Genomic DNA, 13,066 nt, shown 5'->3' with positions numbered 1-13,066 from the left:
ACACACCCCTTTTCCTCCATCCCCAGACACCAATCAATGGGGCTGGGCACTGTTCAAATCATAATACAGAGGTCCTTTCAGTACGCATCTTATTTGTCACTACTGCCTGGGAACGGCGGTTTGTGTCACGGAATTTCCTCTTTAGTGTCCGATTTCCTGAAACCGGTAGATTTGAGATAGTTCCCTCAAGCTGTGAATCTGCTTTGTTGCTTAAGAAGTTACACATGCAATATCCTTATACCTAGCAAGTTCATGTGGGGGTCATCTCTGCTTATTGTCACCATGACAAGGAAGGCTGCAAGAATATGGGTTCATGCCAAAATGTAACCAAGGAAGGGAAAAGACACTGTCTCTTCTAAAGAGAAGGTTTATGCTATCCCCAGTCAGACTTTAGACTTGCCCAAATGGATAAGAACACTGACCCATATGTCCAGTATCATGCTTCCAGCTGTAGCAAGTACTTGATATTTCAGACAAAGGGAAAAAACCCTGTAATGCAGCTAGCTAATTGTCTAATGTACATGATGGGAGAGGGAAGGGGCAAGGTGGTGGTGGAAAGGGCAAATTCCTTCCTGACCCCATGCTAGTGAACAGCATAAACCTTTAAGCATGAGATGTTAAGGTTCACTCTACAGTTAATCACAAGCAGCTAATGTGTTTTTAAACCCTAATATCCCTGACCACACTAAGAGCAAAAATCATGCTTAATACTTTAAAAACCATGACATTTTCCCAGCATAGACAAGGTCCTAGGCAGACACCGATCTAGGTGGAATGTTTACCAATGCAACCAGGGCCATTCCACCTTCTTAGGAAGAAGTTTGCAGAAAGTCTTAAATTATACCCTAGGTAGCAGGATTTTAATTCAACTTAACCTCCAAGTAATGAGATTCCACAGATGAGGACCTTCCACTGAGGATGCCCTGCCCTTAATGAGTTCTGTTGGGCATCCCTGAACACAGGGACAGGTGCTGTTTTCCAGATAGTTAGGTCCTATCCAATATAGGGTTTTAAAGGTAAGGGGCAGGACCTTGAAATGGACCTGTTGGATGGGGAAGCCCACAGAGAGTGTGGCATATCAGTGTGATGTACTCCACAACTTAGCATTATCTGCTGACTCGGTCAATTTCTAGGTGATCTTCAGGAGCACCCCAACAGAGCACATTGCAATACTACATCATTCATAATACGTGATAATGAGCCCATATATAGCCTGACTGATTGCTGCTAGCGGACAACTGTCTTCTTTCGCTTGCCCCTAGAGAGGTGGGAGGCCACTCAGTTTAACACTAGCTTATCAAGCTGGAGCTACATGCAAGAATTGCCTTCAGATATAACAGAAAGCAGTAGAGGCGCAAATTACTCCTTTCCACTATCTGGTCCACAAGGTCTTTCTGTTAGTTTATACATAGGTTTAAGCTTGTGGATTTTGTTGTAAGGGGTTGCCAGTATTGATGGAGAATGATGAATAATATATTTGTTTTTTTCATGAGTGTACAGCTACAGCTGGTATTTATCCACATGGCTTTTGTGACCCAATGAGGCCCCAGCAGATTTTGCTTCGAAGTACAAGTTAACTTTTCTTTTCCCTCTTGGCAAAAACAAATTGAAGTTTATTGGCAACTAACCCACAAGTTAACTAAAATCAGTTTGTAAAAAAGATCTTGTTGTGGTTTTAAAATCTACCTGCAAGAACACAAGAAGATTATATATTTTAACATTTAAAATGTTAAATGTCTCTATTGAGACAATAGACTGATCAGTGTTAATATGATTAAAAACAAAAGTCACTTTTTAATTTTCATGCACTAGTCTAGTGCTATAGCTTTCAGCCAGCAAACATGGGAGTGGAACATTTACAAATGTGCAAAGCTTCACTTTTCCCCTTCCAAATATATGTACTATCAATATTGAGTTTTCCGAGAACAGGAAAAGATTCTGATGTAAGCTAATAATTGTTATGATTCAAGGTTCTTTTGACCTCCTCTTTGAAGTTTTATTTCAGTATTAACACTGGAATGAACATACACCTGCTAAAACATGGTAATCAAATATATGAAACATCCTTGCAACCACAGTTTAGACTAGGCACCTGAGCCAAAGTCCAGTGAAGTCAACGGAAAGGCTTCCACTGAAGTCAATGGACTTGGGATCAGTCCCCATAAGCATTACTAAGCATTGCCAAGTCCTAGAGGAATAAAGAGTGAATCGCTCCATAAAGTTGTAAAACCATCCTCAGAATCAGGAAAAAAGAAAGACCGCACTAAACCAGAAGTGTCTAGATGTAAACATATAGGAATCATTTCTTAAATTAAAGAGGAAAACAAGTAAAGAACCAAAACTAAATTTCTAATCTATTCTCCATTTTCCTTTACAGATCTACCTTTATATTTTTTCTGGCTACTATTAAATTTTTCTTGTCAGCTGAGTAAGAAATGGACTTTTAGCAAACATGAACAATCTTATGCAGAAGATGAGTGGAGAATCATACATGTTACAGATGCAACTTCTGATCAATAAATCCATATTCCTGAAAATGCAGGTAAAATCCTGATAAGGTATGTATTCAGATACTTCATTTGATCTTAGTCAGGCAATACTGAAAGGTCACAGCAGAGCTGCACACTGCAGAGCTTGGTAGACTGAGGGTCTATCTACATTCTAAAATTTTATCGTGCTTGAACGCTATTGTGAACAATCCAGTTAGTGGTCAGCTCGGACTAGAACAAATCATGTTCAGCATCGCATTCTCTCTCGATCAGAAAGAAATGTTGTTGAATGCAATACAACTTTTGTAATCTACAGGTCCAAAGAACACATTTCCACTAGATTTAGAATGGCTTTGCATGTGACTGTAGTGATAGAAAAACATGTCAGTCTCAGAAACTCAAGTTCTCCATTTATCCGAGGAAGAAATACAGCTTGATGGGGGCAGTGCAAACTTTCTCACACTGCCAGCTGCATGCCTCAACCTGATCTCAAGGTGAGTCTGTGAATGAGAGGAGAGTTCAGACTCATTAATCCTTGGTTTCTCCCAAAAAAATCGCTAACAAGAGGAGTGGAGGAGACAATTAACAATTGTGGAGATAGGGTGAGACATGGGATGTTTGCCTTCTAGACAGCCATTTGGCCAGTGTTTACATCATAAATACAAAAAACCCACATTTTTCCTCCTATTACAGGAGCTTCCAGACAAGATTCAATGTGACTAAGCAGGCTGCACACCATCAGCAGAGCAGGATCAGTCACTTCACAAAAGCTGTTTTTTAAAAAGTCAGTTACCATCATACACAATCAGTTACACCATAAAGGATTTCCCCTCCAACCAAAGCAAAGTGCATCTGCAGCAAACTGCTTTTACCTATCCCCAGTGAAAACCTCAGCACTGAGAAAAGCTAAGCCTCGCAGATATTGACATTAGCCCCCCCTTTTTGGTGCTGCAGATGCAGTTAATGCAGGAAGCCTTGAGACTTCTTTTCCAAACCCCCAATTCATCACTGGGAGCTCTCTCCTACTGCAGCTCACCACCCTTTGCTTTATTGTTTTTCTGACCATTTTTTATGCTTCTAACATTTGGATGGGACCAATCCAAAGGCACAGTCGTTCAGTATACAAGGAGCCCAAGCTTGGGGACAACTGCAGGAATATTACTGCCTGTGACAGTGGGGGCTCAGAGCCCTGCAGAAACAGAAGCCCTCATCCTTCAGGAAGTGCACATCAGCGCCTGCTCGATGACCAGTTTGAAGCTGCAGAGACCTCAGAAGCAGCTGTCAGCCTTCTAGGCCCCAGGCCACACTGCAGTACAACTGCTGATTCATTTTGGGAGGAGGAAAGAATAGAAGAGGCAGCTCAGGAACAACACTGCTGACCTAAGAAACTTTGCTCTGATTGAATAGGTCTGCCTGATTAGCCCCCTTTTGGAGATGGAAACCCTTATCACACAGGTTCTCATGAGAGAGAGAGAGAGGGGATAGGACAGGCTCTATTAATATAAACAGATTTAGCACAGGGGGATACTGTTTTGTATTGCACTGTCAATATGGTCTTCCCAAGCTTTAGTCCCTCGCATACTCCCTCTCCCCCAGCGACCCAGGCCATATTGTTAGTATAGCGCCATTGCCACCATCTCCACCCTCAACTGGGATATCAAGAACTACCCAAGGCTGTTTCTGTGCTCTGTACTGAGCTGTATTTGGAGACCTCTGAGGGGTTAACACTGAAATACAGGTACGAAGTGTTCTGACAGCATTGCTAAACACAGCGACCTGATCCCGACAGCTCTCATCTTCCCAGAAGTTTAAAGCACCAGAAACGCACTAGGACATAAGCCTACACAAACAGATCAGCTATTCAGAGCTCAACAGATTTCTCCCAACTCTAACTTCTGTGTGCATCTCTGGGAGGAATCCTAGAGAAGGGTTAAGACAGTGGGATTCTTCTTCCTTACTAGCTGCAGGCACTGACACACCCCACACCCTCTGTCAGTGTTAAGTGTCTGATGTTACAAACACATGCTCATGGAGCAACCACCCCCATGAGTTCTTCTACAGACACACTAGCTAGAGGTTCCCGCTACTTCACAGCTGAATCCAGGCATCTGGCTTCACACAGGTTGACAGAGTAACACATGCAGGTCAGGCACCAAAGCCTTTTCTGACTTACCGAAAGAAGTAATCTTGCAATTTGATGGTGCATTACAAGCCAGCTTTAGACAGCCACTAAGCGCAAAATGCATGACCTACTGCAGGACGCTAACAGGTGTTTTAGGCTGCTGCCCACAAGACAGGGTTGACAGGCTCTTGATTTGTCAATCAAAGCAGCAAGCGGTCACATCGCTCGCTGACCTACCCATTTCAAACCCCGAGGGGTTTGTAACAAGTAAGGTATTCAAACCAGAATGCGATTGCTGAGAATGATAAGTACCGTACAGGACGCCTGGGACATTCACAGAAAGTCCCAAGCACTTAATTAAGTGAGAGACTATTAACATTTAGTTTTATTAAACTTGTGCTGCTGAAGACAAATAAGCGTCTGGTTTTCTTTCACCTATTTTAGCATCCCTCCTAAGCTCACTTTTTGTATTAGCTGGGGTAGCAGCTAACCACAACACTGTCTGGCAGATGAGGCCACACCAAACCTTTCCCCACACAATATGGGATGCCCACCAGAGAGACAACCATTACACACAGAGGAGTTTAGACCCTCAAGATCCCCACCAGGATCTATAGGAACCATAAAAGATCATTTGCCATGAGCAGAATGATGAACAAGAGCAGGGGAAGGGCAAATCGCTCAAAAGACTCAAATCAACATTTGAGGTCACAACTTCTGGGCCCATGGAGCTCCTGTGGTAGGAGACAAAATTAAGAGTTATTCTTGCCACATAGTTGAATCAGGAACATGTATTAACCATGCTACAGCCTTGGACATTAGCCAGGAACCATGAAAAAAACAAAACAGAGTATAGACAGGATTAAACTGTGCGTTAACAGTCAGGGACTCACATGTTGTAACCAGGTCCCTCTGCATCATTGTTTTATGATGGGATTTCAGAAATGGCTCTAACCTTACCCCAACTGCAGCCATGCTAGGGCACCAGGTTACAATATAATTGTGCCCAACTATAACAACGTGGTTTGATTAGAAGCATCATGGGTCCAATCATATTAGAGAACAGGGCTACGGCTAGCAATTAATCAGGGCTGGAGCATGGTCATTAGCATGGTTGGCTTACTCTTCACTGTGAGAGGACAGTGCCTATGTTGCAACTTGGTGCCCAGAGAGCATATGTAGGACAGATGGGTCCTTAAGACTCAAACAAGTGAGGGTCTCTTAGCACTGACAAGTCAACCTTACTGCAGGAGTGTTCTGTACAGGATCCCCAGACACCATGCCAAGGCACTTTCACCCTCACTCGCAACATCATACATTTAGAGTCCTTGGTCTAGCTGGAGCAAAGACCAATAATTGTGCCATCATACAGTGATTCTGTGCTGGGGCCAAATACCCAGCAGAGATTCAACTAGGAGCACTACACTCATTGACACTTCACCTCCAGTAAACACAAGAATGTATGAACAAATGCAAGGCTTCTACAGTTCTGAATCTCCAACTTACTGCTTGTGTCACTCAGCTTTTACTTTGCCATCCAAACTCAGCTATGCTTAAATTTGAAAGCCCAGTTGCGAAGGGCCATATTATCTGCTAAATGTAATACATCCATGTCAACCCTTATCTTGCATGAAGGAGCCGTCTGTCTGCATGCACCACTGGGAGCATAGAAAGGGAGAGAGTAGTGTGTGGTGGTCTGGTCCTGATGGCAGAGGAAGAGAGATTTTGCTCTCAAATGGCATTAGCTAACAACCGGGATGCTTTAAGGTTAGATAACTAAAGTCACAGACAGATCAAATTTTTGCCCAGCAGCAGACTGCCCTATGGTTAAGGAGACAAATCAGAAACCTCATCATGTACATTTGCAATAAAATCTGCGAGCCATTCACAACCCTTTGACCCCTCCTCCCCAAAATAGAAAGCAGTGATGTAGGGGTTAGGATGGAAATACAATCCCTGCACTCTATGAACAGCGCATGTCTCTCATTATGACGAACACAAGAGAAATCTCAAGGCAAGTTAATTTTAGACCCCCCTCAAGGATTAACAAGTCACAATCTCCTTGATCTTATGGGGTCACACACTACAGCCACCTTTGACAACCGGTGTTTAAGGACTATTTCTGATATCCTTTGACATTTTGGGAAGCTGATCCACTATGCAGAGAGAGGCAGTGCTCTCCACTGGGATCGGTTAATTACAAAAAAAAGTTGTAAGAAATTTTAAGTATTAACTTTTTAATGACTGTTGGGCTGGTGAATGGTGTTAGATCAACATTTATCCCCACGGCAGGTAGAGTACAAGAGAGAGCACGCCAAGCCTCCCTTCCCCCCAGTTATGTGCCTCAACCTCATCTGGAGGGCACCATATCTCTAGGGAGAAGGGAGTTCAGTCCCTGTAGCCCATTCTATCTTGGGCCTCTCTGGTGAGGCCAAAGAGATCAGCTAATGCTAGTCACAGACGTGACTTTTGTGATGTGGACACCTGCCCAATGGGAATTAGGCCAAGACCAAACTTAGGTCAAATCAGCCACTGCGCAGCGATCAGGCAGCAGCAAGTTTCAGGACATACCAAACTGAACCACATGCAAACTGCTAATCAGGAGGTTAGAGGCTCTGTATCCTAGGTTAACTGCTCAAAGCGATTCAGTCCTTTTTAAGCATTGTTGGCGCATATCCAAAGGGACAATTACTCCTCAACTCAGAGCAACAAGGGGGAAGCCTATTAGCTATGGGCAGAATCACGAAGGGTCTGCAGAGCAAACTGCACGTATGCCAACAACACTGGGCCAATCGTGTTCCCACTGAAGTAAACCGTGCAGGACTAGGAGTAGGCCCCAATATTTTTAAAGTTACAGCTCACACTGTAGACAGCACACTCGTTCATTCTGATAGTCTTGGAGTAAGGAAGTGGAATCTTGTCAGGTTGTGTCAGAGATTAGTTTTAGTTCAGAATGGGTATTAGTCCACTTTCTATAACAAGTGAACAGCTCACTGGGGTAATGAGTTTAAATCACATTTAGGTAAGGCTGCTCAAATCGGACTACAGCAGACTGAAGTTTTAATGGAGTTTGGCCGGACAACATGACTGGGACCAAGCCACATTAGAACAGTGTTCGGATGCAGTGCTCTCTGGGGTTAGGTCACTACTGGGATTTGGTCCCCACCCACGCTGCCCAGCCAGACCATCCCATATCTCCATATGCTGCCACAACAAGCCTTGGGCACCAAGTTTCAATTGGTGGCGACGTATCACTTATATTGCAGTAGCGCCTAGGCGCTTCTACTAGGGCAGGGCCCCGTGGAAAGCTACGACACTGACTCCAAGTTTGATCTAAAAGTCAAGATGCAACAAGCCGATGAAACAAATGAGTGGAGGAGGGAAAGGCGATAAAAACAGGCCATTTTAGTACAGTTAGAGCTAAAATAGACCCTTGCTAGAAGACTGAAGTGAAAACTTGACTCCGATAGAGTGCTTTGGAACTGTGGCTAGTAACAGCCAGCTGCAACGGAATAGACAGCCCATGCTGGTCAGAAATTAAAATCTCTTCTGGCTAGACTGCTCTGATAACTAAACAAGCTAGATGAAACAGAACAAAAACATCCACAGAGAAGCCAAAAACAGTAAACAGGACACAGGAGATTTCTACATCGAAGTTCCTTTCAGAACAAGACCTCTTTCACAGTCCGTCCTCCCCCCCCCCCCCCATATTAAGCTGATAGGTTAAGGGAATTCTTATGAACTTCGAGGGAGGAGCTTCTAAAATAAGTTTTAATTAAGGAGAAGGCAGCCTTTCTGGTCTTTTGGAGATGTTCTTGATGTAACTGTAGAACTTGGTGCGGGGGGGGGGGGGGGAAGGGGACAAAGTGACATGCCTCTTGGTGGGAGGACGGGACAAGAAACACACTGCAGGAAACATTTTATTACACATTAACCAGCAGTTTACTTTTATAATGAACTGGACCCAGCACAGCAAAAGTCCCCTGTTTGATTTCATTATTATGCTGTAGCTGAGCCAGTTCACTCTGTACTCTCAAGGTTAGAAGGTAAACCTGGAGAGCTAATCAACAGAAGGCCTAATACACGATGAAGCATCATCCAGCTAATCTTAAAAAAACAAACAAAAAAACAAAACAAAACACAAACATCCCTCCAAACCAAAACATGAAGAGTTCACTAGGTCAGGGCTCTACACACAGCATGCAGCCGCTGCAGAGGTAAACATTTTGCAAGTGTTCCTCCTGCTTCAAGATAAGCTGTTGCAATTAATTAATTCTTTTTGGCAGCAGAAGAGTCCTGGTTACTCCAGATAAACAATCATATCTTGCATGGCTATACTGAGCAGTTTGTTGCAGAAAATGCAGTTGTCTCTGAAGGGTCATTGCACATTAAGTATAACATCAAGAAATGGTAAGAAAAATGAACAATGCTTGCTAATGAAACAGAACAGGTTTATCCCTACAATGTACTTTAACTACTTTGCTGGACTGAGCTGTTTGTGCAAACATCTACCAACACAACTTCGCTCTTGCTTAAAGTGCTTTAACCATAGATTTTGAGTGATATTTAAAAAAAAAAAAAATGGTGGTCAAGTATCATCCCCATTTTACAGATGGAGAAACGGACTGAGACAGAGAGATAAGTGGCTTCCCAAGGTCATACTTATCAATATCAGATCCAGGACTAGACCCCCAGGTCTCCTGATGCACACTGGGTGCAAATGCACTGGATCATGCTGCCACCTGTGTAACAGGTACCTAGAATGCACGGTCCCTAGGGCACAGGCTATTAAGTGCAACACACACTGATAATACTGCATATGTACATGACTATGCAGAGTTTTTTTTAATTATACAACCTTGGTTAAATCAAGTGAGCACAATGCAATTAGCCATGTGCCTCTTTTGTATAAGACTTTAGAAACTGAGGTTCTTTCTGCTCTGTGACATTAGGGAACTCTTAACATGCCAATTTTTACACAAGTAGAAACATTTGCTCCACCATGTCTCTGAGATGAATTTTTCTTTTCCTGTTCCCCACTGCTGTGCAGTATTTGAGAGCCACTCTTCACCCCAGAGTTGGTTGCATTTCAAGGGGAAGCAACTCTCGCATGTATATAGTTCATAAATCTCTTTCAAAACATAAGACTACACACAGTGTTTTACAAAATACAGAACGCCAGCTGGAAAATACTGACCAAAGTTTACCTTTTGATTATTAGCTACAGGAATCTCATACTCACTTTTTAACATTTGCCTCCCCATTGGGGATCCTGCGGAGTTTCTTCTTCTTCAGGATTTTGACAGCTCTCCTACAGAGGGTTTCAGAGTCCAACATCTCCTTGACTTTGCCATAAGACCCTTCTCCAAGTAAGTCCCCCATTAGGTATTTGCCAATGAGCTTGGCCCTTTTGCGCCGTGGCTGGTAGATGACTTCCGTGGAGTCAATGCGATGGATGAACGTGTCCATCCCCACAGACATCAGTTCACTCTCTGCAAACATACTCAACTCCTGCGGCTCCTGCACATCCATCCTGGATTAAGTTCCTTAACCTGTTTTCCTTAAGTGCTCAAGGTTTTAATCCGGTTCTTTAATTTCCAATGCTCCCTTTTACTCCTTCTTGAAATAAAAGTTATCCAGAAGATTGTACGAACGTTAATTTAAAAAAAACACTATGAGCTGCTTCCAGCCAAGGAGGGTCCTACAAATTCCAGTGCCTGGTTCCAACAACTCAATGTCTCGTTAATAAAAACAAAAAAGTCTCACCAGGTACTTTCTCAGTTTGGGATTTGTTTTACTTTTGACCTGATCCCACCACTTGTGTTCTTTCAGGTCAGCTTGCTCTCGCCTGACCTTCTACTGGGTTGCAAATTGGTTCTTAAGTGCTAGGTCATCCTCTAGGACTTTAGAACCACAGACAAACAAAAAGATGGTCAAGTCTCTTTCATGACTTTCCATTACTAGCAGATCATGGTTCCCAATTCAAAACTGCAAATTGCAGGGTCATTTACTCTCCCCTGCCACCCTCACCTCCCAGGTATAGGCTTGGATGATTTTCTCAGCCGTTGGGTAGCTGGAACGAAGTTTCTTGGAAGGCGTTTTCAACACCTATTCTAATTTCTTCTCTTTCCCCCCCTATGAAAGTTTGAGGCCTTGTGTGCCTATCAGAATCTCCCAGGGGCATCCTTCAACCACTTGGATTGTGCCTGACACATGATGTGTCACCACCACTGATCCAGGTGTCAGGTAGGCAGACAACACAAATCCTACTAAAACTTCACCCAGCCCGTCCACCCCTCCTTGAAGTGTGATTGGAGGAGCAGCCTCTTTCCCCCTTACAAGCCCCTGAAACACACCCTTAGTGAGAGGTCACTCAGGAAATGCTAATGCTGCTGAGGCTTTTCTTCCCATTTACAACCCCCCCCCCAGCCTCCCCACAGGTGTCAATCAGGAAGAACTGATCCAGCTAATTTCTTTCCCACCCCCCGCACTGTCACCACACAGCAAACACCTCCCCCCCCAAAAGGGCCAAAAAATGAACTCTCCCAGTACACCCAACCCAACAGGAGTCAAAGGGAGCTGACCTCCCCCAGCCAACCCCAAGAGGAAGCTGGCCCTTACCCCTCCCAAACGCACCCAGCCTCCTCCCTTCACAGGGGATCAGTCGGGGGGGAGTGCACCGTCCCCCTCTGCAGGACCCCCCCCCCGGCAGGAGATCAGTTAAAGGGGGAGCTGGCCCAACCCTGACCCAGAGGTCGGAGGGAAGCTGCGGTCACTTGTTCTCTCCCTCAACGGCCTCCCCTGAACAGGGGGCCCGGCTCCCCCTACCCAAGCCGGAGCTCTGCCGGGGGGGGCGGGGGCCCGGTCCCCCTGCACGGCCCAAGGGGACCCCCCTCAGGGGGCACCCCGCAGCCGCCTCTCCCCCCGCCCTGTCCCTGTTGGGGGGGCCCGGTCTCCCCGCTCTCCCCACTCCCTCCTCACTTCCAAGCGCTCCGGGCCGCCTCGCCCCCGCCTCCTCCAGCCGCCGCAGCTAACACGCCGCCGCCATTTTGTTTACCTCCCTCCCCCCCTCTAGCTCCCGTCCCGCGGCCTCCCTTCCCAGCTCCAGGGCCTCACGCCTCCCTAGCGACCGACGTGCCCGCCCATTGGCTACGGCCTCAGCCCCGCCTCCGCGCTCTCCTCCTCTGATTGGCCAGTGCGGGTCCACCGGGTTTCCTTGCTTCCGATTGGATCGTTTCATTTAGCGTTCGCTCCCCACCCCGCCTCCGGCAGCAGCGGAGGGTTTTAATAGGCTGGGAGAGGCCTTCACTCATACCTGTGGGGTGGGGCTCGCGTGGTGGCCCTGTGAAATGACAGAGCGCAGAGGGTAAGGGTCAGAGGGCAAAGGTGAGAAGGATGTGGGTATTGTCTAGAGAGAAAGGTGGGCTGCCCTCCCCAGGGGGCTGCTTGTCCAGGGGGCTGCCTGTAGGCTGCTGGTCTGGTCTGGCCTGGCCTGGCCTGGGCTTTGCTAGATCCCTGGCCCTGGGCTGCTGGCTCTCCCCATCCCGCCTCGCGCAGGCCTGCCCCATATCCAGCCACCTTGCCTGGCCAGCTCCAGGGGCAGGGGCAGAACCCGAGCAGGGCCGGGGTGATGCTGGCAGGCAGAGGGAAGCACGTGGAAGCATTTGCGGCCTCTGAAGATGAACACCCTCCGTGGGGAAACTCAGCACCTGGGCTAGGCACGCTGCCGGATTCCCCGCTGGCCTATCGCATAGCAGCGTCTGCACATAACACTTTCCATCATCTGCATTCGGCTCTGTCCCAGCCTGGTGGATGATGACCAGGCCTCTGTTATCCCACCTACCTCTGTCTGGACTATAGCAATGCAACACTTGGCGTGAAGCCATCAGCCCTTAGGAACTGCTGGTTAGTGCAAAACACTGCGGCACATCTGATCAACAAGGGGTACTGCAAGCACCTCAGACTTGTTCTCTGCTTTCTATGCTGGCTTCTTATAGAATATTGAGTGAGCTTCAAGGCGCTCCATGGTCTGGCACAGGGTAGCTAAAAGGGCCTAAAGCTCTGAAGTGAAAACCGGGGTAACACCTCTGCTCCTGTGGCACAATGGAACTTTCCACAATAAGGGTAAAGCACGTCTGTGCAGGAGACAGAGCGTTCTCAGGGCCCAATCCAAGACTAAATTGTAGAACAAATTCCAGCAGGAATTAATAATCATCACAAACATCACCACCTTCTGTTCCAAGTGCAGAGTGCACTTTTCCAACCTGCTTTCTTTAACATAAATTCAGAGCAGTGCGTATGTTAAAAAAAAATATCAGAACCCTACCAAAACAAAACCCTGGATTGCACACACAGCTGTCTCCATGAGAAAAGAGCAAGAACTACTCACATGTCAGATATTAGTCATACCACTTAATGCATGACTAAAAAGTGCTCAGGTACTATGGTGAAGAAG

At 45.9% G+C, this 13,066-nt stretch overlaps 1 protein-coding gene across 3 annotated transcripts in view; it reads right to left on the bottom strand.

Moving 5' to 3' along the window:
- The window catches only part of STK11 (serine/threonine kinase 11), a 73,012-nt gene extending 61,368 nt beyond the window's left edge, over positions 1 to 11,644 (bottom strand). The window contains exons 1-2 of one of the 3 annotated variants that reach the window (XM_039515563.1): positions 11,593 to 11,644; positions 9,854 to 10,514 (exon numbers count right to left, since the gene is read on the bottom strand). In XM_039515563.1, the coding sequence (XP_039371497.1) occupies positions 9,854 to 10,143 (290 nt within the window). In that variant the 5' untranslated portion in view covers positions 10,144 to 10,514; positions 11,593 to 11,644. Of the gene's footprint in view, positions 1 to 9,853; positions 11,107 to 11,592 lie in introns of those variants that run through there. The other 2 variants (XM_039515565.1, XM_039515564.1) reach the window with 2 other exon arrangements.
- Between the last annotated feature and the right edge of the window lie 1,422 nt (positions 11,645 to 13,066).

Source organism: Mauremys reevesii, linkage group 26 (assembly GCF_016161935.1).
Source record: "Mauremys reevesii isolate NIE-2019 linkage group 26, ASM1616193v1, whole genome shotgun sequence".
Lineage (NCBI taxonomy): Eukaryota > Metazoa > Chordata > Testudines > Geoemydidae > Mauremys > Mauremys reevesii.
Note: the sequence above shows the minus strand (reverse complement) of the source record. Positions and strands in the feature narration are given on the sequence as shown.